Raw genomic sequence first — 27532 nt, 5'->3', positions numbered from 1 at the left:
ATGATCTGTCCAAAAGTATCAGCCCTGTATTTAAACCCTTGTGTTATTCTCCATCAGTGTCACTAGTTACTTTCAGTTGCAGATAATAGAAAACCAAACTCAAACTGGCTTAAGCAAAAAAGAGATAGGTACACATCAGTCAGGGCTTTGCAAGGCCTACTACGGTTTTGGATTATATTCTAGGTACATGTGAATTATGTAAATGCTTAAACAAGATAGAGCATAATCTGATTTTTGTTTTATATGTAAAAGTGAATTGCTTTCACTTCTAGTTAGAAAATAGATTTAATGGAGCAAGAATGAAAGCAGAGGGAGCCACACTGTTAGGAAATTATTGTGTACTAATCCAAGGAAGTGATTGTGGTAGCCTAAAATAAGATCATGGCAGTGGGAATGGAGGGGAAAGTGTTGAACTTGAGATATATTTTAGAATTAAAATTAATTGACCTTTCTGATGGTTGTGAAGCAAAGATGGGGAATAAAGAGTTTACTTGGTTTAAGTATTTATTACTTAATTTAAGGAACTATTAGATGATAGGGCCATTTATAGAGAAGAAAATTATTAATAGAATGTATTAGGTTGGCGCAAAAGTAACAGCAAAACCCACAATTGCTTTTGCATCAACCTTATAGAAGAAACTGTTTTAGAGGAGAAAATAAAAGGCTCCAGATCAGACATTTTAACTGTGGGAGTTACGTGAGATATCCAAGTGGAAGTGTCAAATGGGGTGTCGGATATACCATTCTGAACTAGTTGGGTGAGTTTTTTTAATTTTTTTTTATTTTGAGACGAAGTTTCGCTCTTGTTGCTCAGGCTGGAGTGCAATGGCGCATTCTCGGCTCACCACAACCTCCCCCTCCTGGGTTCAAGCGATTCTCCTGTCTCAGCCTCCCAAGTAGCTGAGATTACAGGCATGTGCCGCCACACCTGGCTAATTTTTTTGTATTTTTAGTAGAGACAGAGTTTCACCATGTTGGCCAGGATGGTCTCGATCTCTTGACCTTGTGATCCACCCGCCTCGGCCTCCCCAAGTGCTGGGATTGCAGGCGTGAGCCACTGTGCCCAGCCCTAGTTGGGTGAGTTCTAAGATGAATATAAACATTTGGGAGCCATCATCATGGAGATGGTATTAAATCCATGGAAACTGATGTGATCATTTTGGAGGTGAGTGAAGATAGATTGGCATGCCCAGGACTGAGCTCTGAGAATCCAATATTGTGAGGTTGGATGGAAGGTGAATAGCCATTGTTTGAGGGGGAAAACCAGTGAAGAGTAGAGAAGGAAAAATAAGAATACGTTTCATGCTGTTGCTGAGTGGCCCAGGAATTTCAGGACTGAGAAATATCAGTTGCATTCAGCCACATGGAGATTGTGGATGATCTTACCCAAAGCCATTTGAGTAAATTAGGGGAAGTGAAAGCCATACAGAATGAAGTGGGTTCAAAAAGACCTGAAGTAAGGAAAAGTAGGCTATGTAAATAGGTAACCCAGATTGTGCTGATAAAATTAATTCACCGTTTACTTTTTAGAAATCAGGTTATTACATCATATACCAGAATAAATTTCATTTGAGTTTGTTGAATGCATATTTTTTGTAATAAATTTGGATGAAAATTTAACTTGAAATACTAATAATAGGGCTTTCTTAGTATAACATCAGTGATGGAAATAACAAAAGCAGCAACCAATACTTTATGATGTACAATATTTTGAGCCTAGAATAACAAAAGAAATTCTGAGAAAAATATTGGCAAAGTTGATAAACTGTTAATACGTCTCCAAATAATCAAGGACAGAATAAACAGGCAAACCTATTAAAAGTCAGTCACAACATAGCTATTCAATAGTCACTGTACTGCCGTTATAAGAAGGAAATATTGCCAGATACTAACAGTGGTTAGTGGGAATAGGTGTGATTTTTGTTGCTGTTTTCAACTACCTTTTATGTAAAATATTTCCAGATATTCTGGTTTGAGCATGTGTCACTTTTATAATTAGAATCAAGTTAATGCAAGACAAAAAATGATTAAAATAGCTCCATAAATGTTTTCTATTTTAGAAAATGCTATTAAAAATTCTTTCTTTTGGCCAAAGACTGTTAACCATTCTTAAGGACCAAAAAGAATGTTGACATAATCTTATTACTAGGTTAAGGTAACATTAAATGGGTTGCTAGGTTTGAAGATATTAATATGTGATGTAATTTCATGGAGCAAATCAGTTCATTATGTCTTTAAATCATTGAGTGGGGACATCTACCATCTCTTTAGTTGTAATTACATTGAAGAAATCAAGAAAAAAGACAAGATATTAAATGTTCACATCCACATCTTTGACTAGTCTTAGAATATATTACCTTGAATGTTAGTTTTCTAAAACAACTTCATGAAGGATAGTGTTTGATATTAAAGAAGAAACAAGATGCTTTAAGTGTCTTTCCACAGCTCTGTTATCAAATCTGATGCAAAATTGTGGTGAAAGCATAGGTTTTAGTCCATAGCTCCTTTGCTGGGCAATGGAGTTTGAAGTTAGGCAGGTACTATAAAACCTACTGTGCTGAACTGTTGAGAAATGCACAACATTTTGCTAAGTTGTAGCTGATCGTTCTTTGTTATGAGAGTGTAAAAGCCTAATGTTTTTATGGTAATTTCAATTGAATTTTTTTTTAGTCTATGAAAAGTGTCATCATTACTTAAATCTGGCAATGCATATTTTAAACACTGATCAGCAATATGTAACAGATTATAACTTTTTAAATTTATTTTAGAAGTAAGCATTCCTCCTGTGGAAGAACAACAGGAAGTACCACCAGGTATGACATTTTATATGTTGTATTTTCCTCTTTTGTTATTTTTATAAATTCTGTTAATATTACCAAAAGTTTTATAATGAATCTACGAAGGATAAATATTTTGAGAGAGATTAACCGTATCTTAATTTTAAAATTTTCTGTGTTTTGATCAGTTTAACCAAAGTAATGGTTGCTGAGCTAGAATTTGAGGAGTGTTAATGATCATACGATTTTGCCATTATAGATGGTGGTAGTAGTAGAAGTTAGTGTTTTTTAGTTTTCCTCTTTGATTGACAGGCCATTTGATGGATGATGTGGAATCAGAATTACCTTAGGATGAAGGTTGAATAGTGGATAAATTGTGACATTACTCCTTTTCCTCCCCCATTCTCCATCTCTCCTGAGAGCATCTTCAGTGCTTTGTGGCAGTCCAGGCTGCCCGGTGCTTTTCAGTCCCCGCAGGGTGTTTCCTTTTAGCTCACTGCATTACACCCTTTTCTCTGTTTTTCTCTACTTTTCCTCCACCTGACCTCTCTTGTCAGCATTGAATACAAGGAATGGGAACAGCATTTCCACCAAGGCCTATGGTTTCAAATGCATTTTAGAGATGACATAAACTATTTCTGCAACCAGAAGTGAGTTTATAAACCTCCCATTCTCATAGTGGGAAAGAATGTTCTATCAGAGAGGATTTGGAAAATCCTGCCTCTTTCCCAAGTGTATTTCTTCTCATTTCTGCATTTTATTTTTGTGTCATATTTATTTGTTCAACCTTTACTTGTATTTTCTACATTTTAACATGAATTTTGTAGCAGTGATGTGCATTCCTGTTACTGATTTTGGTAGAAATAATTGTGCCTGCCAAAATTTATTAAATACTAAATTTCAAATTTCTTTAATATTAAAAAAGAACAATAAAATAATTGAAGAATATATTTAGTTATATATGGAATGCCTTAGGTTTTGATAGTTGTCTTGCCATGTACATTAATAATAATAATATGCAGAAACAAATACTTGATTAAGAGAATGGAATTGTTAGTATTATAATATGGATGAGAAAAGGAGTCCATGGAGAAATTGACCTTTTACATGATGACTGCTAGGCAGTGTATATTTGTGTTTAAAAAACTTGGACAGGGCAAGGCCAGCTGATATGTATGTCCTGCTTCTGCTGATTTCCTTTTCATTTTTGAATGATGCTTCACAGAGAACCCTGTTTCTATTGAAGAGGCAGGACCAGTTACAGAATTAGCATTTTGATTACTATTCCATGCCTCTAAGAAAATTATTTTATATTCCTAAAATAATGTTTCAACAACATTAATATATTTCTGGTTATAGTTCATATTTTAAAATACTGATCTGGTTTTTGTAAAGATAGAAAAGATAATATTTTTCAGACCAAAAACTTCTAAACTTTTATTTTCACATTTTATAACTGAACCCAATAGTTTATTTGGAATGTAAATATGAAACACCAAGTGTCTGAGGTGGTAGAATAAGGTGCTTTTTTTTAGATATTTAAGAACCAAAGCATATACAAGTGAAGATTTGATTAATACACATAGTTCCCGACGTAAGCTCCCAGTAAGTGGTGGCTGTGACTATTGCTTAGTAATTAATTAGCCTGATCTTAGAGGTAGATCAAGAGAAGCTAAACTCTGCATGTGAGGACCATCAGGCAGTGACATCTGTCACCCCATTCATCGCCAAGGTTGATTCAGTTGATCTGGCTGGCTAGGCAGGTGCCCCCTTCCTCCCTCACTATTCCATGAGCATCCCTCCCAAAGCTGCACGCTTGGTTGAAGAGGACGACCATCCCCGATAGAGGAGGACTGGTCATCAGTCAAGGGTATATGAGTAGCTGTGTTCCCCACTAGAATCTCCAAACAAGATTAAGAGAAGCTAAATTCTGAAAGAACTGATAGAGAAGTTGTAACCTATAACTTGGTATCATAAAAATTTGAGTGATCCACTGTGTTGTTGTAGTTTGACCTTGCCAGAAGAGGATGTAAGGCTAAGAGTCGGCAATACAGTCATGTGTCAACTTAATGGCAGGGATACAGACTGAGAATGTGTCGTTAGGTGATTTTGTCTTTGTATGAATGTCATAGAGTACCCTACTATACTTCTAGGCTATATGATACAGCAATTGCTTCTAGACTACAAACCTGTACAGCATGTTACTGTACTGAATACTGTATGCAGTTATAGTGCAATGGTAAGTATTTGTATATGAAAACATATCTAAACATAGACAAAGTATGGTAAAAAAAAATACGGTATAAAAGATTAAATTAAAAGATATACCTGTATAGGACACTTCATGAGTAGAGCTTACAGACCTGGAATTTGCTCTGGGTGAGTCAGCAAGGGAGTGGTGAGTGAATGTGAAAGCCTAGGACATTATTGTACCCTACTGTAGACTATAAACGCTGTATACTTGAATGACACTAAATTTATTAAAATTTTTCTTTAATAATAAATTAACCTTGGCTTACGGTAACTTTTTAACTTTGTAAACCTAATTTTTAAAATCTTTTTGATGATTTTCTACTAAAAATTAGTTTAAAACACAAACATATACCTCCATACAAAAATATTTATATATCCTTATTTTATAAGCATTTTTTATTTTATTTTTTTTTCACTTTTTCAACTTTTTCGTTAAAAACTAAGACACAGACATATCAGCCTAGGCCTGCACAGGGTCAGGATTATCAATATCACTGTCTTCCACCTCCACGTCTTGTCACACTGAAAGGTCTTCAGGTGTATAAGAGGCATAGAGCTGTCGTCTCCTGTGATAACAATGACTTCTTCTGGGATATCTTCAGAAGGACCTGCCTAGGGCTGTTTTACATTTAACTTTTTTAAAAATAAGAGTGTAGTCTAAAAGAACCATAAGAGTATAGGAGAGTAAAACGAATAACATAGTCCTTTATTATCATTGTCATGTATTATGTATTGTGCATAATCGTATAGGCTATGGTTTAATACAACTCGCAGTGCCATAGATTTGTTTACACCAGCATCATCATCACACACGAGTAATATGTTGTGGTGGGACGTTATGAAAGCTAAGATGCAGCCAAGCAATAGGGCTTTTCATTATCGAATGGGACCACCATTGTATATTTGGTCTATCCAAACATTGCTACGTGACATGTAACTGTATTTTTGACCATTGCGCTTGGCTTTCTTATTTTCTGTAAGTCTTAAGTCTTACTCTTAAGGCATCTTGCCTTCTTTCTTGCATATTATAAATTTATAAGTGCTGTGCAGGTGGATTCTTGGTGAGCCTGTAGAAGCTCAAGCCTAAGATTTGATTTTTCTGATACTACAGGCCAATCAGTTTGAATGTTAGGTTTTTAAGATTGATTTTGGAATTTCTTATCCATTAGCAGGTTTTCACCTTTCTCCTCAAACTTATATTTTTACTTGAAATCATACAGCATATTTGTAGCAATGTGACAGCATAAATATACACAACACAAATTGAAAGACTTATGAAGGAATTACTTATGAAAGCTCATTGGAGTAAAATTTCCTCTCAAACAATATGTTAGATCATATGACTGAGTCTATTAACTGTTTTTCTGTTATACCATGCCAGAAAAGAATTGTAAAAGTTAGTTTATGTTTTGTGTAATCATGTTACTCAGAATGGAAATATGTGGACATCATGGTTTCCGGGCAGTTCTGCTGCTCCTCCCTTTGAAAACGGAGATACCACTTGCAGCTCATCCACTGCTGGGTATTGTAGCTGCGGTAATGGTTTCACTCTGTTGCATCCATCCAGACCTTTCACTCAGGCCTCCCCATCACCCAGCATTTTTTAACATTGATCCATGAGGCCTATAACCAGTTTTAGGATAGCAACACCAGAGGTCTGAGGCAAGAGTAGAAATTGACTTTATATTCTTAGTAGCAAATGTTCCATAAGTGCTTTATATATATATTGTTGTTATTGATCATTTATTCAAGAAATATATATTGAGCCACTGCTGTGGTATAGGCTCTGTGCTGGCCAGTGAAGACACATGATTGCCAGTGTTGTGCTGGCTTGGTTCACAGTCCTGTGAATACACGGTGGAGTAAAATAAGTACAATTAATGTGTCAGAGCTGTACACAGCAACATACAGAAGGAAATATAACTCACCCAGCTTCAGAGGGATGGGATAGAGAATGAGGTTAGCCTCCCAGATGTCCTTGTGCTAGTTTTAGCTGTTTTGAGGTGCTGATAAAAGCTCCAGGAGCTGGCAGGAGGAGAGCAGAGGAAGCTAGAGCTTACAAAGCACAAAAGCCATGACACCGTGCCGGACAGGGGAAAAGTAGTCAAGTGTCTCTTCTCAGAGGATCTTATATACTATGTTTGAAAGTTTTGATCTGCTGGGCACAGTGGTTCATGCCTGTAATGCCAGCACTTTGGGATGCAGAGGTGGGAGGATTGCTTGAGCTCAGGAGTTTGAGACCAGCCTGGGTAATCCCAAATCTACAACAAAAAAAAAAAAGCCAGCCTTGGTGTCATGTGTCTGTAGTCTCAGCTACTCAGGAGGCTGAGGTGGAAGGATCCTTTGAGTCCAGGAGGTCGAAGCTGCATTAAGCTTTGATCGCACCACTGCACTTTAGCCTGGGTGACAGAGTGAGACCCTGTCTCAAAGTTTAGATCTGTGCCTAAAAATGACAAGAAGCCACTGAAAAAATCCAGACAGAGGACTTACATGATTGAATTTCAATTTGGAAAGAGTCCAGCAAGGAGGTTTAGACTAGTAAGGGGCAGCTACCGTAGGCTAAGCCAAAAGTGGTGGGAGCTTGGCTGTGTGGAATGAATGGAGAGGTGCTTGACGTCATGGAAACTGGAATTGGAAATAATTTGATGGGAGAGGGAGAGGAGTCCAGGTTCCTACATTTCTGGCCTGAGTCCTTGTGAATGAATGGCAAAGCGTTAATGGTGCTAGAGAAGGCAGGAGGAAATGGAGAGTAGCAGAAGAGATGACAGGCCTGGTTTTGGAGATGTTGGGTTTGCACCTTAATGAACCACTTCTGAATGGTCTTCAGACATTTATCTGAATTGTTCAAAACTGCAGTAGAACTTTTCGTTTATTTGCCTTTTTATGAATACTCATTGTTATACTTTGAACAACTTTCCATTTTCCCGAGGTACTTCTAAAATGTATCTTCCTCTCAAATCCAAGTCCAGAAAATTGTTGAATGCTAAAGAATGTAAAATTCATTTTAAAAAATGTTTTCTGTTGGGGTTTAATTTACACATGAGGAAGTACTCAAGTGTTGAACTTTTCCAAGTGTATATACTTGTACCCATTACTTCAGATCAAGATAAAAAGATGTAAAACTTTTAGCACCCCAGAAGCGTCTCCCGCTTCCTACCTCTCTGTAATACCCCAGCCAGAAGTAACCACTCTTGTGACCAGCGTCACTGTGATTAGTTTTGTCTGCTCTTGAATTTAATAGATCCATAAACACACACATTTGTTTTTGTGACTTGTTTCTGTTCAACATCTTGTTTGTGAGTTTCATCCACCTTGTTAAGTGTAGTCATTTGCTCTTATTCATAACTGTTACCTACAGTTTAATCCACCCTACTGTTGATGGACACAGTGGGTTTTTTTTTTTCTCAATTGTTGACTATGAAGAAAGCTGCTATAAATATTTTTGTACTGTCTTTCTGGGGAAATATAAGCATTTATCTGTATTGGATATGTAAAGGTATACATAAAATGTCTAGTTGTTCCACCAAATAATTCCGTTTATATAAAAAGTTTTGGCTGCACTATATAGATAGATAGATAGAAATTGGTAGGAAAGGAGGGAGGAAGAAAGGAAATATTGGGATCCAGCTTTAGAAGTCATATCAAGATTTTGCAGGGCCTTTCTGTGCACCAGCTTCTTTTCTACTTTAATTGTAATACAAATGCAGTGCTGCAGCAGTAAAACAAATCCGATACTAAAGTTTAGAATGAAAAAAATTGTAAAAAGTTGGATAGGAATGAATTTTACTTCTTTTAAAATACTTATATGCTTTTCTGGAAACCATCATTCTCAGCAAACTGACACAAGAACAGAAAAACACCCCATGTTCTCACTCATAAGTGGGTGTTGAGCAATGAAAACGCATGGACACAGGGAGGGGAGCATCACACACCAGGGCCTGTCTGGGGATGGGGGGACTAGGGGAGGGATAGCAGGGGGTAGGGGGATAGGGGAGGGATAGCATTAGGAGAAATACCTGATGTAGATGACGGAGTGATGGATGCAGCAAACCACCATGGCACGTGTATACATATGTAACAAACCAGCACATTCTGCACATGTACCCCAGAGCTTATATATATAAAAAAAACTTATATGCTTTTATTGTCAACCATTTATGTGATCAATATGTTTTAAATTTAACTTTTAAAGTAATGTATTTTAAATGCAGCTTATAGTGTCCATTTGATCCTTGAAACTGCTTCTTGTGTTTATTTTTCAAATACCATACTAGATTTTGCTTTCTTTTTAATAGAGTGAAAATATTGGAGAAAGAAATTTAATGCTGTGTTTCTTAAAAGATTGAGATTATTCAGTTCAGTTGTAATTCTCAAGTGCTCTAAAGAACTCAGATTTTCATCAGCAGCCTTGCAAGTCATCCCCAGGGGCTTCTTTTGGTAGTTGACTATTCTGTTACCAAGCTGTCCTTAAAAACAAACACCAAAAACAGCTATTACTTTGTTGGTGAGTTTTTTTTTAAGTAGAATGAAAATGAAGCAGTTTCACAGTCTGTGTCTGGTTGGTCCTTTAATTTAGATTTCCCCTTATTTTTGCAGATACTTAAAGCTTCAAAAAGACTGCCCCTACCACCAAAGGAGGACCAGCCTAACCATACGCTCCAAAAGATGGCTGTGATAGATCTTGTGAAGCAATTACTGAGCAGATCAAGATCTTTGGGAAGGAACACTAAAGATGTTTTTAATGAATTATAGTCCACTGGCATTTTAGTGTATTTTTTTTTCTTTTTAGAAACACATGTTTCTAAAAAATGTAATGTTACATTCCTGCATGTCCCTTTTGATAGCATTAGTGGATCAATTGGATTTCTTTTTTCTTTTTGTGACATAGCTTTTAGTCTTATCTGAATTTATATGTGCTTTTCAGACAGTAGTAATAATTATATTGATGATGTAGCAGCAATTGTGTTGGCAGGGTTTTCATATATTATTGGTAATTAGCACTAACTGTTGGACTGACTTGTGTGATCTGTGTTAAACATGATTTAAAAGCTATTAATGCTACTTTGTGTCAGCACTCTTAAGAACACTAACAGAGATCATCATTAGCTGTGAAGGTTTGAGTTGTAGATATCTGCACTGATACTTGTATCAAAAATTTCTTCATTAGCTTCAAGTATTCAGATTAACACTCCAGTTTTGAAATTTTTGTAGCTTTTAGCTGATTAATTAGAAAAATTACTATTTCAATGAAAGTTTTAAATTATCATTTATTTATTTTTTTAAATGAGAGGGGAAAGCTGAAATTCCTTGTTAAGACACAAGGAAAAAGAATGGCCTACTATTATCTGCAAAAATGCTTTGTTGGGATCTCATATTGATCATATAATAGCTATAGTCTCTTCAGCATTTGTTTAAATTTTAGAAAATCTGTATAAATTAGTGGTGCATAACTTAAAAATTATTCTGCCTTTGGCTAATTAAGTAATTCCCCTGCAGCACTAGAGATCGCTCAGTGCTTTTACTAGATGATCTCAGTAATGCCTCGAGTTGGGTTGATTGAGTGTGTGAAAAGCTCACAGAGCCCGACACCTGCTGCTATTTCACAGCGATGAGCCTTTTTCTTTCTACACTGAAGATTTTCTTCTATATTTAATGTGGTTTATTTTGGGCTCAGAAATAATTGCTGTGTTGAAAATAATCCTTTGTCAGAAAAGAAGGTAGCTACCACGTCATTTTGAAAGGATCATGAGCAGCTATAAGCAAAGCCATAAAAAGTGGTTTGATTGATGTATTAGGTGTAGCTCTTGATTTTGTTAATTAAGATAAGGTGACTTCCCCCCCCCCCCCGCTTTTAGGGTTAAAATAAAAGATTTCTATATTTTTATCACTATAGATAATAGTTATTATACTATGTAGTGAGTTCTGCATGGGTACTCAATGTATAGTGAAGCCTGAAATAATAAGATAATAAGAAAAGCAATAATTTTCTAAAGCTGTGATATTGGTGATACAGAGGTGATTCTCAGAAGAAAGCTCTTCATTTTGTGACTTATAGAACACTACTTTTTATAAAGCCATATTTTTATAGGGAAACTTAGGAGTAACATAGAACTGATGAATGAAGTAAAATAAGTTTTACTGGATTTTTGTAGAACTCTGGACATTGAGGATTCATTATGCTGTGGTTAACTTTAAATATTTTTTCATTCCAAATATCTGAATTAACAAGCCTTGTCTTTACAAATATGTGCCATTGTGCAATATCAATGGATTTTCTAAAAATAATGTAAATGTCTTCTATTAGATGTTGAGTGCAATAAAATACAGAAGAATTCTCGGTATTGTCATTATTTTTGAAATATAAGGTATTTTTAATTTGTTAAATAATAAAGTCAGTTCATTTTGTCCTTACTGGTATTTTAAGAGATTATAGCATTTTTGCTAACTAAAATCACTAAGGAATACCTTCAGCCAGTTAATGTATTTCTAACAGATAATGCTTATTTAACATTTACTATCATGCTACATTGACAGGGGGCAAGATTAAAATTAAATATCCCCTGCATCCATCCTTTGTAGGTTTTGTCCTTTACCTAGAAGTTTTGATTATTCCCTGGACAGCCTGCTCCACCTTTTTTCCCCTAATGTTTGATTTTTATGGGAACATAGTAGATGTGTAAATTTGACTATGTGAGATATTTCAATACAGGCATACAAAATGTATAATAAATAATTGTTGACTCTAGTAACCTGTTGTGCTATGAAATACTGGGTCTTATTCATTGTATCTAACTATATTTTTGTATCCATTAACCATCTTCACTTCCTGCTTCCCTCTCTTCCCACTACCCTTCCCAGACTCTGGTAACCATCCTTCTCCCCTCTGTCTCCATGAGTTCAGTTGTTCTAGTTTTTAGCACCCACAAATTAGTAAGAACATGTGATATTAGTCTTTCTGTGCCTGGCTTATCTCACTTAATGTAATGACTTCTAGTTTCATCCATGTTGTTGGAAATGACAGGATCTCATTCTTTTTTATGGCTGATTAGTACTCCATTATATATGTACCACATTTTCTTCATTCATCTGCTGACAGACACTTAACTCGATTTCAAAGCTTGGCTATTGTAAGTAGTGCTGCAATAAACATGGGAGTGCAGATATTTCTCCAATATACTGATTTCTTTTCTTTTGGATATATACCTAGCAGCGGGATTGCTGGGAGGAAGCATTAGGGGAACGTCCAGATTGTTGGTCTAGGCAAAGATTTCTTGAGTAATACCCCAAAAGCACAGGCAACCAAAGCAATAACGTTAAAATGGGATCACATGAAGTTACAAAGCTTCTGCACAGCAAAGGAAACAACAAAGTGAAGTGATAACCCACAGAATAAGTCAAAATATTTGCAAACTACCCATCTGTCAGGGGATTAATAACCAGAATATGTAAGGAGCTCAGACAATTCCATGGGGGAAAATCTGATAATCTGATTTTTAAAATAGGCAAGAGATCTGAATTCTCTAAAGAAGACGTACAGATGGCAAACAGGTATATAGAAAAGTGCTTAACATCCTTGATCATTGGAAATGCAAATCAAAACTACTTTAAGATACCATCTCATCCTAGTTAAAATGACTTTTATCCAAAAGATAGGCAGTAATGAATGCTGGTGAGCATGTGAAGGGGGAACCCTCATGCACTGTTAGTGGGGTATAAATTAGTACAGCCACTGGGAGCTTCCTCAGAAGACAAAGTAGAACTACTGCCCCACCTTTTATACATGACTTAATACGGGGAGGATATTAAATTCATTGTGAGTGGATGAAAAGCAGAGATGGGTATGGAAAGTTCTCTTTTCTTTTCCATTTCCAGTCTTCATTCTCTGGACAGAAAAGGAGAACTAAATAAGGAAGAAGCTGCTGGGGTTCTAGAACAGGTTGTTTTCAGCTTCAGCATGTCCAGAAGAAACAACAAAAATAAACACTAATGGTAAGCAGACCCACTTTTATTGAATGCACCCACTCTGCTGAGTCCTGCGCACACCTATCAGGGAGCTGAGTCTTCTCAGCAGATAAGGATTACTCCCACCTGCTGGTGAGCAAAGCGATGTCAGTGAGGTGGAGTGCCTGCTGGCCTGTGATGACATGCCAGTATCCAGAGCAACTCTCGGGTAGCTGGTGAGAGGAGGAAGCAATTGGAGGGAGGCCAAAGGGCGGGCAGGAAGACAGGCAACTAGCTAGTAATAGTTGATGTTATACAGCATGAGCTACGAAAGTGCTAGTAGAGAGAAAAGGAGCCTGGAAAGCTGTCGCTTGAGGACTGGTCAGTGTGGGCGCTTAGGGAGAGAGCAGAGTCCCATGTCCCAGTGCAGGGAACGAACAGATGCCCATGTGGTAATGGACCCAGAGGGATGAACAGGCCTGGGTGGAAATTCGCTTTGAACATATGCTGAGTCCAGCCAGAACTGCTCAGCTGGCAGGTTAGCACAGTGGCTGGAACATGATACAGTGTATCTGAATCCACAAAAGCTATTTGCTTTAGTGGTGGTATGACAGTTTTTAAAGATCAGTATCTCATTCTTTTTAGTAAGGCTTTTATTGTTCTGATAAAGTAATATTTAAAGGAGAAAAAATTAACGTTAAGACAAGTAAAGAGTAGTGTAACATCTTTTTTCTGAGTAGAAATATTTAAACACTAAATACGAGTTACATGTGAGCTTGTACTTTTGTAATTTTCGGGGGTGGGCTGAGCATATAGCTTCCTTTAGTTAATGAATTGCCCATTACTGGGATTTAGAGTGTGATTAAAGTAGTGTTTTATGGAGCATAGTCTCTGAAATTGGTGGTGTTTGTTTTGTAACCCTGGACAAGCTCCCTTAGCCTCTCTATGCTTCAGTTGCCTTACTTGTAGAATTATAACTACCTCCTATGAATGATGCGAAGTTTAAATGGGATAGTCTGTGTTAAGCGCTAAGAACAATGCCTGCATGTTCAAGGCAGGCATGTTCAATACATGCTCAAGTTATTTTCCTCTTTGGCACAGTGAGATTCATATGAGGTCTCCCAGAGAAGCATAGGTACAGAGAATAAAGGAAAATAGCACTTCATTATTATCTGGGCAGAATGCTGGTGAGGTAAGCTGAATCTCATAGAAAGCTCCTTTACCTAAGCTAAATTTAAGCACTCAAAATCGTAGCACCTAAAATGTATCCTTTGTGTATTTTCTCCATATCCAGAATGAGTCTCAGAACTCAGCTTGTGATGTGAGGTAAGGGACAGAGGAGGACAAGAATGAGAATATTAGGGCTTTTGCCCTGGGGCATGGAATGATCTGGGTGAGGCCTTAGGTCAAAATGCCACCTCCTTTTAGATACAGCATGGGGAGTGGAAGAAAGTAGATGGCCCTTGTTTCTGGGCCCTTGTCCAACCACACTCACTCACCACGTTCCTGGGAGGACATGAGTCCAGAGGATATGGGGAGACCTGGCCAGGGCCCTCCCACATGGGGATCAACACCTTCCCCTTCTGTTTAGAATGTGACCAGTTCAAACCACTCCTCCTTCCTTATTTCCCTCCCAAGAGTGGGAAGATGTGTGGAGACCCCTAAACTCCTTTTCATGACCAGCGCCCACCTGTTCTATCTAGTCCTGTTAGAAACTTGCATTTTACACTTCATTTTTCTAATCACATTAGCCATCTACAATGACTGGGGGATGTGGAGGGTTGCAGTGTTCCTGCAGGTACTGCTGATCCCCCTAGAAGGAGCTCTGTCAAGACTGGGATTTTTGATGCCTTTCTTCATTTTTGTATCTCGGATGACTACAAGGGTGCCAGGCAGACATTATTAGGTGCTCAGTTAATATTTGCTGAATGAATGGTATTGAATGGTCTAGTTCAGCTACCTAACTTTATAATGAGGAGGTTATAGTTAAAATGATCAGGAATTCTAGAACATTCTGCCAAGAGCTACAAGTCCTTAAAAAAAAACAAACTTGCATTATTCTTTCAGCACTGCCCGGAGGTATGTGCTGTCAACTTTATAAAACCAACTCTTTCCAAAAGTCAAGACTGGCACCTCTCCTCATTTCTCTTTCAAGAAAGGTACACAGTGGTTCGATGGAAAGAATGTATGCTTTGGAATTATGTGAACTGCTGGCCTTGATAGCTTTGGGCACTTTAATTTCTTAACCATCTGTTTTCTCCTATGTACAAAGAAGGCGGTAAGACGTTCTCCACAGGGTGTGAGAAAACAAGAGAATCCATAAGTGATGTGGCACACTATATTTCAAAGTTAGTTCCCCTTTCTTCCTCTTCTCTAGCGACTCAAAGGAGCAAAACCACTTGACTTATAAAAAGCCCTTCCCTGCATTAAAAACAAGCCTCAGACGGCGGAGGTTGCGGTGAGCCGAGATCGCGCCATTGCACTCCAGCCTGGGTAACAAGCGAAACTCCGTCTCAAAAAAAAAAAAAAAAAAAAAAACAAGCCTCAGATTTACTTTTCATCTTCTCAAATTGAAATGTGTTATATGAATGAACACGGGGAACTCGAGACCAACAGATTGAGATGTTCGCTTGACGGCATCCCTGATCTCATCGACATCCTCTTGCGGCTTCTGTGGGAGAGGACAGAGTCTGATATTTTAAATCAACCTCCCAGACTCTACCTTGTTCCCACACCAGCCCACGTGCATATGCCCGTGTTTCTAGAAATACCCAAAGAATAGGTAAGTTCCTACTAAGGCTGTAATCAGGTGATCTACCTTGAAAATTAACTAGATCCTAATTTACATTACATGGTAGTCCTAATGTGAAGTTATAGGTGCAGAAATGAGGTTAAAAACACATGGTCAGCTCATATGCTGCTGTTTTCACTGTGAGGGGTGGATGTTCTTTGGCTAGTCTAGGCTCTTGGTGGGTGTCATTGTACTCGGAAATTCTGTCTGTGGGAAAGACACTGACTGTGATTTGCTTAGTGCATCTGACACAGGTGGGCTCTTGGGTTCATCTTTGGCTTCTCACTTGGGCTTCAGCACCAGCTCCCCCAGTGGGTCATCTGTGTATGTGTAAAGTTCTTAGAGTAGCATACTAATATTCCAAGCAGTGTGACATGCTGCGTTCCTTTAAATCACATGATATCACTTATTAAAGTAGTTTTCTGATTTCAAGAGACAATAAAAATATTGAACAAGCTTTAATGATGGCTTCTCCCCACCCACATGTCTTTGTACCATAGAGACACTGAGAGTTGATGTACATCACCCACTCCAACTCTCTTATATTATAGACAAGGAGTACTTAGCCTGGTACCTGATACCTATCTGCCTAGTCAGTGCTTGATGACTTATTGCCCAAATCTTGTTATTTTCTTTTTTTTTTTTTTAACGGAGTCTTGCTCTGTTGCCCAGGCTGGAGTGCAATGGCATGATTTTGGCTCACTGGAACTTCCACCTCCCAGGTTCAAGCGATTCTTCTGTCTCAGCCTCCTAAGTAGCTGAGATTACAGGTACAAGCCACCACGCCTGGCTAATTTGTGTGTGTGCGTGTATTTTTAGTAGAGAAGGGGTTTCACCAGTTGGTCAGGCTGGTCTCAAACTCCTGACCTTGTGATCCACCCGCCTCAGCCTGCCAAAGTGCTAGGATTACAGGCGTGAGCCACCGCACCCAGCCCAAATCTTGATATTTTCTAATGAATTTCATGTGTAATGAATTCCAGATTTAGGAAAATTGTATTTGCTCAGAATATATTTTTATTTAATTATACTTATTGAATTCATTTAAATGTTGTTGTATATTTTGAGATACTGAATGGTGACTTGCATAGTACTTACTATGTTTTGTCTTTAATTTTCAGAAACAAATAGAAAAACAGAGGATCCAGAACAAAAAGCAAAAGGTGAGATTGTCAGATAAACAGCCTTTAAAATATACATGGGAAAAGTCAACATACCATCCAAGAATAACATGATTTTATGTCACTAATTGAAAGAATTTGCTCCTGTTTGTTATTTCAATGACTTTATCAACAAACACTTATTCTACGTAAACATTAAGAGCCAAAGCACAGAAAGAGATTGCCGGGCTTCTCATTTCTAGTTTTGATGTTCGTGCTCATGTGTCCTTAGGAAAATTACTTAACTTTTGCGGCTCAGTTTTCTCTTCTGTAACATAGGAATACTAAGAGTATCAACTTCTGAAGGGTGTGTTTCCATGATAGTAATTAAATGAAAATATATGTAAAGTGCTTAAAGCAATAGCTAACAGGGAAAGCACTTAGGAAATATTAAAAATTATTTATTGTTGATATGTCAACAACTGTACTAGGTATAGGAATCTGAAGATTCCTAGAACATGATATCGTTTTCAAGGAACTCTGAATTGTTAGAAAGACATGCAAACAGAGTTACAGCTATGTAGAAAGAATTATCTCTGCCTTCAAAAGTTTATTACAAAGGCAGTCTCATAAATTTAGTAACCTATAGTATTGTAGTTTAACTTTCACAGGAGTTCCTAAACTTACTCAGAGTGAAGAACTATTTTTAATGTTAAAAAATTATATGGATGACCATAGAATAGTGGCTATTTTTAGTTATTAGTTGACTGATATTATCTTTAATGATTGAATATTATTAAAATTTCAAGAATGCTTTTAATTTAATTTGTAGTGATGAAAGCAGTATGTACATATGTATCTTATACATATGATGCACAAGACCTTACTTCGTGTGCAAATGATACCCGGTGAGCATGTGGAGTTGCTGGCCTCTGGCTGTAATTTCACAGCCCAGAAGTTAAGAAGTAGGCATCTAGTTCATGAAAACTTTTTTTAACTAGTTGTTTTTAATTTTCGTCAAAGTAGTACAAGGATATAGTTTGAAAAGTGGAGGCTCATAATGAATAGCAGCAGTCTTCTTCCCTACTACTTCATATCCCCTAGTCCCACTCTTTTTTTCTTTCTTTTTTTTTTTTTTGAGACAGCATCTCACTCTGTCACCCAGACTGTAGTGCAGTGGAGCCATCTCAGCCACTGCAGCCTCCGCCTCCATGGTTCAAGTGATTCTTCTACCTCAGCCTCCCGAGTAGGTGGAATTACAGGTGCACACCACCACACCCGACTAATATTTGATTTGTATTTTTTTTTTAGTAGAGACGGGTTTTGCCATGTTGGCCAGGCTGGTCTCAATCTCCTGACCTCGTGATCTGCCCATCTCGACCTCCCAAAGTTCTGGGATTACAGGTGTGAACCACCATGCCCGGCCTTAGCTGTTTCTTTCTAGGACTTAGTTATGCATTTCTAAATAACTGGTATAATTCTGCAGTTTTCTCCTCAATGTCAGAAACTGTTGGCTGACTCTGTTTTAAAGATCACTGACATCAGCTCAGTCATCATACTCTCACAAGCTCTCCACTGCCTTACCTCCTGAATCTTCCAATATATTTAGGACATAACTATGATAGATAGTGATACATGCTAATGAGAAAACACAAGGCAAGAAGGGGCAAATCAGCGGCTTTGATAGAGTTGATCACTTCCTCTCCTTCAAACACTCCCTTCACGTGACTTGCTGGATAACATTCTCTTGGTCTTTCTCCTGCTTTCTACTGTTTGCTTTTCTCAGGTTCTTTGGAGATGTTTCTCATCTCTTCGACCATTAATCAATCACTGGAGTGCCCCAGACTTAGTCTTCCAAGTATTTCCCCATCTACACATACTCCCTTGATGATCTCATCTAATCTCATGGCTTTAAATGCCTTTGTATGCCAAAGATTAACAAATTTACCTACAGTCTGAGTCTTTTTCCTGCACTCCAGACTGGTGTGTCCAGCTCTCTACATGGTGTCTGCCTGATAACTTCAGTGTTACATGTGTTCGATGTGTAATAATCACTTCAAACTTCACAAGTCTAAAACTGACTCCTGATCTTCCCCACTCAAAACACACTCCTCCTGCAAACCTGTTTCATACCTCACTGTCAATCCTTCAGCAAATCCCACCAGCCCTCTTCAGAATGCATTGAGAATCCAGCTACTTCTGCCGCCTGTACCCACTACCACCAGGACCAAGTCACCACCATCCCTTGCCTATGTTATTCCAGTAGCCTCCTAACTGGTCTTCCTGCTTCCACCATTGCATCTCTATAATCTTTCTCAGACAGTAGCCACAGCCTTTTAAACTTAAGTCATTTCATGTTGCTCAGATCCCTCCAACATCTTATCTTCCTCAGAGTAAACACAAAATCTTTGCAGTGGTTTATAAGATCTCACACAGTCTGTTTTCCTTTCCTCCTCTTCGACTGGTTTCCTCCCCAACTTCACGTCCTGTGACTCTCTCTTCCTTTGCTCCCTCTCTTCCAGCTCCACCAGCTCCCATGCCAAGAACACCGAAGGACTCAGGGCTTTTGCACTGGCCATTCCCTTCCAGGCTAAATGCTCTTTTTCAGATAGACACATGGGTTGCCCCTTTAGTGTTTCTAGATAGACACACAAGTTGCCCCTTCTGCTCAACTGTTGCATTCTCAGTGAGACTCCCCTCACTGATTTTATTTAAGATTGCAACCCCTTACATTCAGTATTCTGTTTCTTTATTTTCTCCATTGCACTATCACCATGTGAAATATTGGGCAGTTTAACTCTTTAGTGTTTATTGTCTGAACCTTCCACTGGAATGAAGGTTCCATGAAGACACATTTTTTTTTTCCTCACTGTTGCATCTCCTGTGTTTAGAACCATGCACAGTACACAACAGACACTTGATAAATATTTATTGCATGGGTTTCTGTTATTTCTTAATAAGGATTAATATTAAAAGCCCTATAAAACCCTAACTGTACGAGTAAGAACTAGAACCCAGATGGAACTTCTAGGTTGGAAATTCATGGAAAACCCAAAACTCAAGTGACTGATTTTGGGTTAAGAAAACTGCTATTATCATTCCTAAGGAAACCGGAGGTGGTTCCTGTGACTCAGTATGTTTAAGCTCATGGTTCATGGAATCACGGAATCATTGAAACCACACTGTCTTGAGCGTAGAACTAACAAGGAAAATAAAATATTTATTTAAAAACACTTAGCTTTCAATTTCTTAATCCAGAAATGAGGATAACGATTCTTATACCTCACAGAGTAAACATCCTAGTAGAAGGATAAAATAAAAATAATACCTGTAAATAATAAATGCAACCTTCTACTGTTATTATTCCCCAGATCTGAGTCTACTATTATTATCCAAATATCTGGACTTAGGATTGCTTTGACTAACAAATTAGTTAATTTGGGGACCTAGCATAGGTCTACTAATCTTTTTATTGTGTTAAAACATGACTTTTATATTTTATATACACTTACATACACTTATAATCACTTATATACACTTATACACTTATATAAATTTTATATACACTTATAATCAATTATACAAGCAACTATATTTTCAGCCCCAAAAGTAAGGCAAACATTATTTAGGAATAAAGAGCAGTTTTTAAAAATTGAATAAATTTAGCTTTATGAAAAACTCATGAATATGATCCACACCACTTAGTTTGTCTTGGACCGTGAACATTTCATCACGTGGCTTCAAGACAGAGATTCCACTGCTGTAGTACATGGAGGCCACGCCCCAGTGCCACAATCACTCAGGTCTCACTTTTCAGGATCCTGGATTCCAGAGGGTAACAGAGGAGGAAGAGGAAAACACACTCTCTCTGGCCTTTATTCATGTGTTCCTGTCCTGCATTGGTTGGGGAAATGAACATATTTGTGGAAAGGCCTGGTTTTCTAACAGGACTCCCCATCTTTAGCCTCTTCCCTCCATGTCTTCAAGAGGTGAGTTATAGTTCAGATTCAAACCAACCCTACCAATCACCACATTCCCATTCCCATTAAATTCAGGTACATTTCATTTTAAAAAGTCAAATTTTAGCCCTTAATACAAGCACTTTGGGAGGCCAAGGCAGGAAGATTGCTTGAGACCGAGAGTTCAAGACCAGCCTGGGCAACATAGCGAGACTCTGTTCCTACAAAACATTTAAAACTAAAAAATAAATTTAAAAAGTCAAATTTTAGTGTCTTAAAAAGACAGGATCTTATTTCTTACCCACCTAAATAACCTAGGGCCAGTTTAGTGGCTCATGGGGGACCCCACTCCTCTCTCAGCATTTCTGCCATTCTTAGTCCATAACCTGATGTTCCAAAAGGGTTGTTCATGCACCAGCCATTATAGCCACATCCAGGTTATAGGATTGAGGATTGGAGAAGGAGTAGGCTTCTTAGAAAAACTGCATTTAACTGACAGAATTTTGTTAAAGCTAAAACTTAGGGTTTTAGTTCTAAGGAAAAAGGAAATATGCAATATTGAGAAGTAGCAATAATTAGCAGTCTTGAGCATACAGTATTTTATTCCTTTTGTTATTAAAATATATTTGACTATCATATTTTAGGAACGTGGCTACTGTTCAATACCAAAAAGCTCGATAGGTCATAAGAATATATATTTTTACAAGTGGTCAACTTTCTATTATTCACACACTCAAAAATTGATTCCTTCATCCCCTTAAATATTTGTGTGCCAGCTACGTGGCAGGCATTGTTCTAGACAGGTGGTTGCAGGTGAGAGCAAGACAGATGAGGTTCCTGTTTCAGGGAGCTCACATCCCAGCAGTATACACATAGACTGAAATTTTGGTAAGATTTCTGAAGAAACAAAGCAGAAGAGCATGCTGTAGAGAGAAGGGGTGGTAAGTTAGGGAAGAAGGCGTCCCAAAAGGTTAGTGAAACCTAAGCATTCTGAGCAGAGGAACCGTTTGTGCAAAAGTCCTGAGACAGGAGAGAAGGGCCGAGAAGCTGGAGCACCCTGAACAAACCTAGAGTGCGTAAGAAACAGTTAGAGAAAGTCAGGGACTAGGCCATGGTGGGAGTCTGGACATTTTCTTCATGCTGCGGACACCATACCCAGCCCATGGACATCTCTGTACCATATAGAGCCCTTTCTCATTTACGCATTGACTGGTTTGCTTCTGGGAGGTCCACTTCAGTGCATTCTTACAAAGGGAGGGACAGGGAATCCGAATGGTGGGCACGGCTTATTGCAGATAAACAAGAACACTTGCAAACCTGCCCCAGATCTGCTGCTCACAGGGCAGTTGCAATTCTGAGCCCCTCACATCATCTCTGCCCGTCATGCTCCAGACCTCCCATTCTAGCCTTAGCAGCACGTACCTTCCCCTGCACTGCTGGGTATCCTCGGTGCACAAGTCTGACCTCCAGGGGCTCTGATCCTAAAGGTGGTTTGCCAGGGGAGTGTAGGGGCCGGGACCTCTGGAACCTGCAGAGAGGATCATTGCAACAGCTTCGGTTGACTGTTTGTCACTCTCCCACCATTTAAAATTAGCCCTTTAGATCAGTACCAACCAAAATATGTTTGTAACAGTATTTTATTAAGGGGGAAATGCAGAAATAGACAAAATTAAAAGAAATAATGAATCAATATTATCACAAATTTATTGAAAATCTGTTGGAGCAAATTGTCAGCTGTGGAAATTCCATGTATTTTTTACTCGAATCGACTCATATGATACTGTTACCTGGTAGGGAAAAGGGAAAGGGAAACATTACGTATTTGGAATATGTAGTAAAAAAATGGAATGTGCTTCACTCATCAGGCTTTAGTTCCATAATAACAGAAATTGATATTTGTTTAAGGCAAAACAGGCCCTCATTTGTGGATGTCTGTTTCTTAAGTCAAATCAGATTGTTTTTATGTTTTAGATGAAATTGCGATATCAGTTTCTCCCCACTGGATGTCATCTTTTCCCACATATTCCATAGCCCACAGTCACAAAACGTGTGAACTACCAAATAATGCAATACAAAAATGGCTTGTTAGATGTCAAATTCAAACGATGATTTGTGTTCATCCATTTATTGAATACATAGTGAGTACTTATGATGTCCAGGCTCTGTTTTAGGCACTGGGACCAAAATAGTCAATAAAACAAAGTTGCAGCTCTCATTATAATTGCATTTTAGTGTGTATAGGGGAGAGAGTGGGAATATGTAGTTTTTAAAAAATTAAAATATAAAAGGCAGTGTTAAGTGTGAAAAGGAATATAAAATAGGAAAAGAGAACAGAATGATCAGGAGGCGTTGCTATGTGATAGGCCTCTTGGATGGTGACATTTCATTTGAAGATTTGAAGAGGCAAGGGCATGAGCTGCACTGCCATCTGGCAGAAGGGTTCTGGGGCTTGGGGAACATTCTCATAGTCCTTAGGGCATGTGTGCTTAGCATGTTTGAGGCTTAACAAGGAGGTGATTGCTGGTAAAGAATGTGTAAGGGGAGAGTGTAGGAGTGCATGAGACCAGAGAGGTCAAGGATCCAAATCACATAAGCCTTTGAAGACCAAAGTAAGAACTTGTGTATTATCTCCAGTGAGATGGCCATTGGGAGACTCTGGGCAGAAGATGGATATGATTGCATTATGTTTTCAAAGGCTCATTCTGGCTATAGGGGTGCAAGACTGGAAGCAGGGAAAGCAATTAGGAGAGTATTGCAGTGGTCCAGGCAAGACATGATGATGATACAGAGTAGAGGTGGTGAGTGCTGGTTAGAGTCTACATATGTTTGGATGTAAAGTTAGTAGGATTTGATAATGAGTTGGATAATGGAGTGAGAGAGGTCAAATATGGATCTATGGCTGGGCACAGTGGCTTATGCCTATCTCAGCATGGAAGGCCAAGGGGGAGGATTGCTTGAGGCCAGGAGTTTGAGACCAGCCTGAGCAACATAGTGAGATACTAACAAACAACAACAACAAAAACCCAACACTTAGTCAGGCATGGTAGCATGAGCCTATAGTCCCAGCTACTTGGGGGTCTGAGGTAGGAGGATCAATGCTTCAGTGAGCTATGATCACGCCACTGTACTCCAGTCTGGGCAACAGAGAGATCCTGACTCTAGGAAAAATAATTTAACCTTAAAAAGCTGTGCTTTGACAAATTCACTGAACACAAAAATATGCAATATGTTCCTGATTTAATATATTATCAAATGTCAGTTATCAGTTGGGATTTGTGAGCCTTTAAAGACATTTGAAGAGCAATGGAAATGTGTTTTTGCCTGTGTGTATCTATGTGTGCACGTGGGTTGGTGTGTGTTAGATAAAATTGTATTGTGTACTTTTCCTAAATTTTTTTATTTAGAATTATACTTAATATCTTATTAAATTATTCATTACCATTAAGAATATGTTTAAACAGTATATATATGTCTTTAAAACATTTAAAGATTTCCTGGGTACTATTTTTTTTTTTAAGTCGTAATCAGTGCCCTAACAAAACACCAGATGGCGCTAGAAAACAAGTCACATTTACACTAACAGAAATCACATCTGCAAAGCAACTTAAAGAAAGGTGGAGTTGGCTGTATTACAGCCAGTAAATCAGCTTGGTGCAACTAGTACTTCGGATGGATAGTTCTTAGTTTTCTTTTATCATAGGAAAATATAACAAACATAGTTAATAATCAAGTGTCATTCGAAAGTTTTCTTATTTAAAAAATCTTCAGTGAGGTTTTCATTGTGATTCTTATAACTGTAAATAACATATTTGAACAAAGTTTTCTATTGCTCTGATGATAAAAACTAAACTTCTTAGCACAGCACATGATGCATTTCAGGATATAGCCCCTGTTTATGGCTTCCCTCGGTTCAAAATGTTCTTCCTAATCTCTCCACTTTTCTTTTATCACTCCCGTTTCTTAAAACTGAACTTCGATGTTCTGTCTTTCAGAAAGCCTTCTCTGACTACACTCCCAGACCAGAAGGTGTGTTTCTCTTTTTGTTCCCAAGATGCCTTGTGCTTGCAGATTTTTCATTAGCACATATTTTGAGTTTTCCCTTTATTTTCTAGACAAAAAGCTGATTAAGAGTAGGAACCGTGATCAACCCCTATCCCCTTATATTAGTCAGAGTTTACAGAGTTCTCCAGAGAAAGAAAACCAATAGGATGTGTGTGTGTCTGTCCGTGTGTGTGTGTGTGTGTGTGTGTGTGTATAGATATACAAATAGATACAGATAGAGATTTATTTTAAGGAATTGGCTCATGTGATTATAGAGGCTGGCAAGTCCAAAATCCACAGGGAAGAGTTGATGTAGCAGCTTGAGTCTAGAGGCAGAATTACTCTTCCTTGGAGGGAGATAAGTGTTTTTCTTAAGGCCTTCATCTGATTGGATCAGGCCTACTCACATTATGGAGAATAATCTGCTTTACTCAAAGTCTGCTGGTTTAAATGTTAATCTCACCTAAAAATACTTTCTCAGCAACATCCAGACATGCTTGACCAAATGTCTGATTACCATGGCTTAGTCAAGTTGACAAATAAAATTAACCATCACACTATACTAGTGGCACTTAACCATAGATAATGGATGCTGAATAAATAGTTGTAGTATGAAAAAAATGTGACTAACCCCATTCTCTTTCATTGCCCCTTCATCTAATAGTGATATTATAAGATGCAAATAGCCTGAATGGTGGGCAGGAAGAGTTATAAACAGAAAAGTATAAGTATGAATTCACTTTAAGTGTCTACAATATACTTGCTACATTTCAAGTTATTTTCAGATGAGTTCTTGTTTAATCATTACCCATAAATCTTGTGATTTAAGCGTTTTTCAGCTACGATTTCTTCAAAATGTTTTCATCTTTTTTTGCACTCCCCTACTTCTGTGACTATAATTACATGTATATTGGACTGCTTGAAAATGTCCCACAGGTGTATGAAAATCTGAGTATTTTTAGGCTGGGCACGGTGGCTCAGGCCTGTTATCCCAGCACTTTGGGAGGCCAAGGCAGGTGGATTACTTGATGTCAGGAGTTCAAGACCAGCCTGGGCAGCATGGTGAAACCCTGTCTCTACTAAAAATACAAAAATTAGCCAGGTCGTGGTGGCACATGCCTTTAATCCCAGCTACTTGTGAGGCTGAAGTGGAAGGATCACTTGAGCCCTGAAGACAGAGGTTGCTGTGAGCTGAGATCACACCACTGCCCTCAAGCCTAGGTGACAGAGAGAGCAAGGCTCCGGCTCAAACAACAACAACAATAACACTTTGTTCACTATTTAATTATGTTTCCCCATTGGATTGCATACTTTCTATTATTCTATCTTCAAGTTCATTGATTTTTCTGCCATTTCAAATCTGTGTTGAGTTCATCTAGTGAAGTTTTCATTTTAGCTACTGTTCTTTCCAACTCTAGATCTCCAATTGCTTCTGAAATGAAAACTACAGAGATTCCACATCTGTTTAGGCATGAATACTATTTTTAAAAAATTCTTTGTACTTATTTATAACCAGCTGTTTGAAGTATTTTACTAATAAACCCAATATTTGGGCACAATGGCAGGCAGTTGCAGTTGGCTCCTTTTTTTTCCTGAGACTGGGTCAGGTGATTTCTATTTTTTTTTTTGCATGTCTAGTAATTTTTGGTTCAAAACTGGATTGTGTATGTAATTTGTTGTAGCAACTTTGGAATTTGTTTTGTTCTTTCTGAGGACTGTTGGTGTGTAGTAGACAGTTAACTTGCCTGAACTCAAATTGAAAAATCTGACTCTCCAACAGTGTAAAGCAGCTAATATCTCTGGTCAGGATTTTTGGCTTTTAATTGCTTTGTTTAAAGTCCGGTTAGCAAGGGTGGAGGCGTCTTATGGCTTCAGAGATTACTCGTTTGCCAAAGATTTGCACAGAATTGATACTCAGATTTTGAGACTTGTTTCTGGAATTTCCCCTCACTTCTGGGATTCACTATCTAAATTTTCAGTTGCCTGGTCAACCCAATTTCTGCCCTCTTACACCTCAAGCCAGTAGGACTTCTATCTCCTGTATTGGGAAATGAACTCAGGCAAAACATAACAAACTTGTACATTTTATCAGAAGCTGCTCTTTCAGGGGGTAGATTTGTATAGTAGTCAGCCTAGAAGGCAGCCCTCAGTAATTCTTGCCTGCTGGTATTCACACCTCTGTGTAGTTCTCTGTCTATTGAATAAAACTGATCTATATGGCCAAAAGAATATTGCAGAAATGACAGTGTAACTTCCAAGGCTAACTCATGAAAGATGTTGCAGCTTTTACCATAATCCCTTTAAATCACTCATTCTGGAGAAAACCAGCTGCCACATTATGAGAGTATACAAGAAGCTGGGTCCACATAGCAAAAAACTTGTGAAATATAATAAATGTTTATGATTGTTGCAAGGTGCTAAGTTTGGGGATGATTTGTTTCTGAAGTCATATATAGCTAATCCATCCTCCTCAAGTTTCTGCTGGCTTTTTTACCAGTCTCCCTGGGGCTACTCATGAAGGTGGATAGTAAGTCAGCCAGGGATGGCTTTGGCTTGTGAGCTTAGAAAGTATGAAATGTGGTCTTTTCCTTTAAAAATTCATTCATTCATCTTACTGAGATGAGAGCTGTTGTGCCTGGCGCAAAGACACCTGTCATAAAGTTGGAATCATTT

The 27532-nt window shown here is 38.1% G+C and overlaps 1 protein-coding gene across 10 annotated transcripts in view; it reads left to right on the top strand.

Annotated features, from left to right (window-relative positions):
* ASPH (aspartate beta-hydroxylase) overlaps nucleotides 1-27532 on the top strand; it is a 221692-nt gene that overhangs the window by 87318 nt on the left and 106842 nt on the right. For all 10 annotated transcript variants that reach the window (XR_010345529.1, XM_064384230.1, XM_064384227.1 and 7 more), the window contains 2 exons: nucleotides 2769-2813; nucleotides 16881-16922. Coding sequence is in view for 9 of the 10 variants with exons in the window: in XM_064384230.1 (XP_064240300.1) it covers nucleotides 2769-2813; nucleotides 16881-16922 (87 nt within the window). In the remaining variant the exon portion in view is untranslated. The remainder of the gene's footprint in view (nucleotides 1-2768; nucleotides 2814-16880; nucleotides 16923-27532) is intronic.

The sequence above is a fragment of the Aotus nancymaae genome, unplaced genomic scaffold, assembly GCF_030222135.1.
Source record: "Aotus nancymaae isolate 86718 unplaced genomic scaffold, 86718_ANA_hifiasm-v0.15.2.pri h1tg000036l, whole genome shotgun sequence".
NCBI classification, from domain to species: domain Eukaryota; kingdom Metazoa; phylum Chordata; class Mammalia; order Primates; family Aotidae; genus Aotus; species Aotus nancymaae.
Note: the sequence above shows the minus strand (reverse complement) of the source record. Positions and strands in the feature narration are given on the sequence as shown.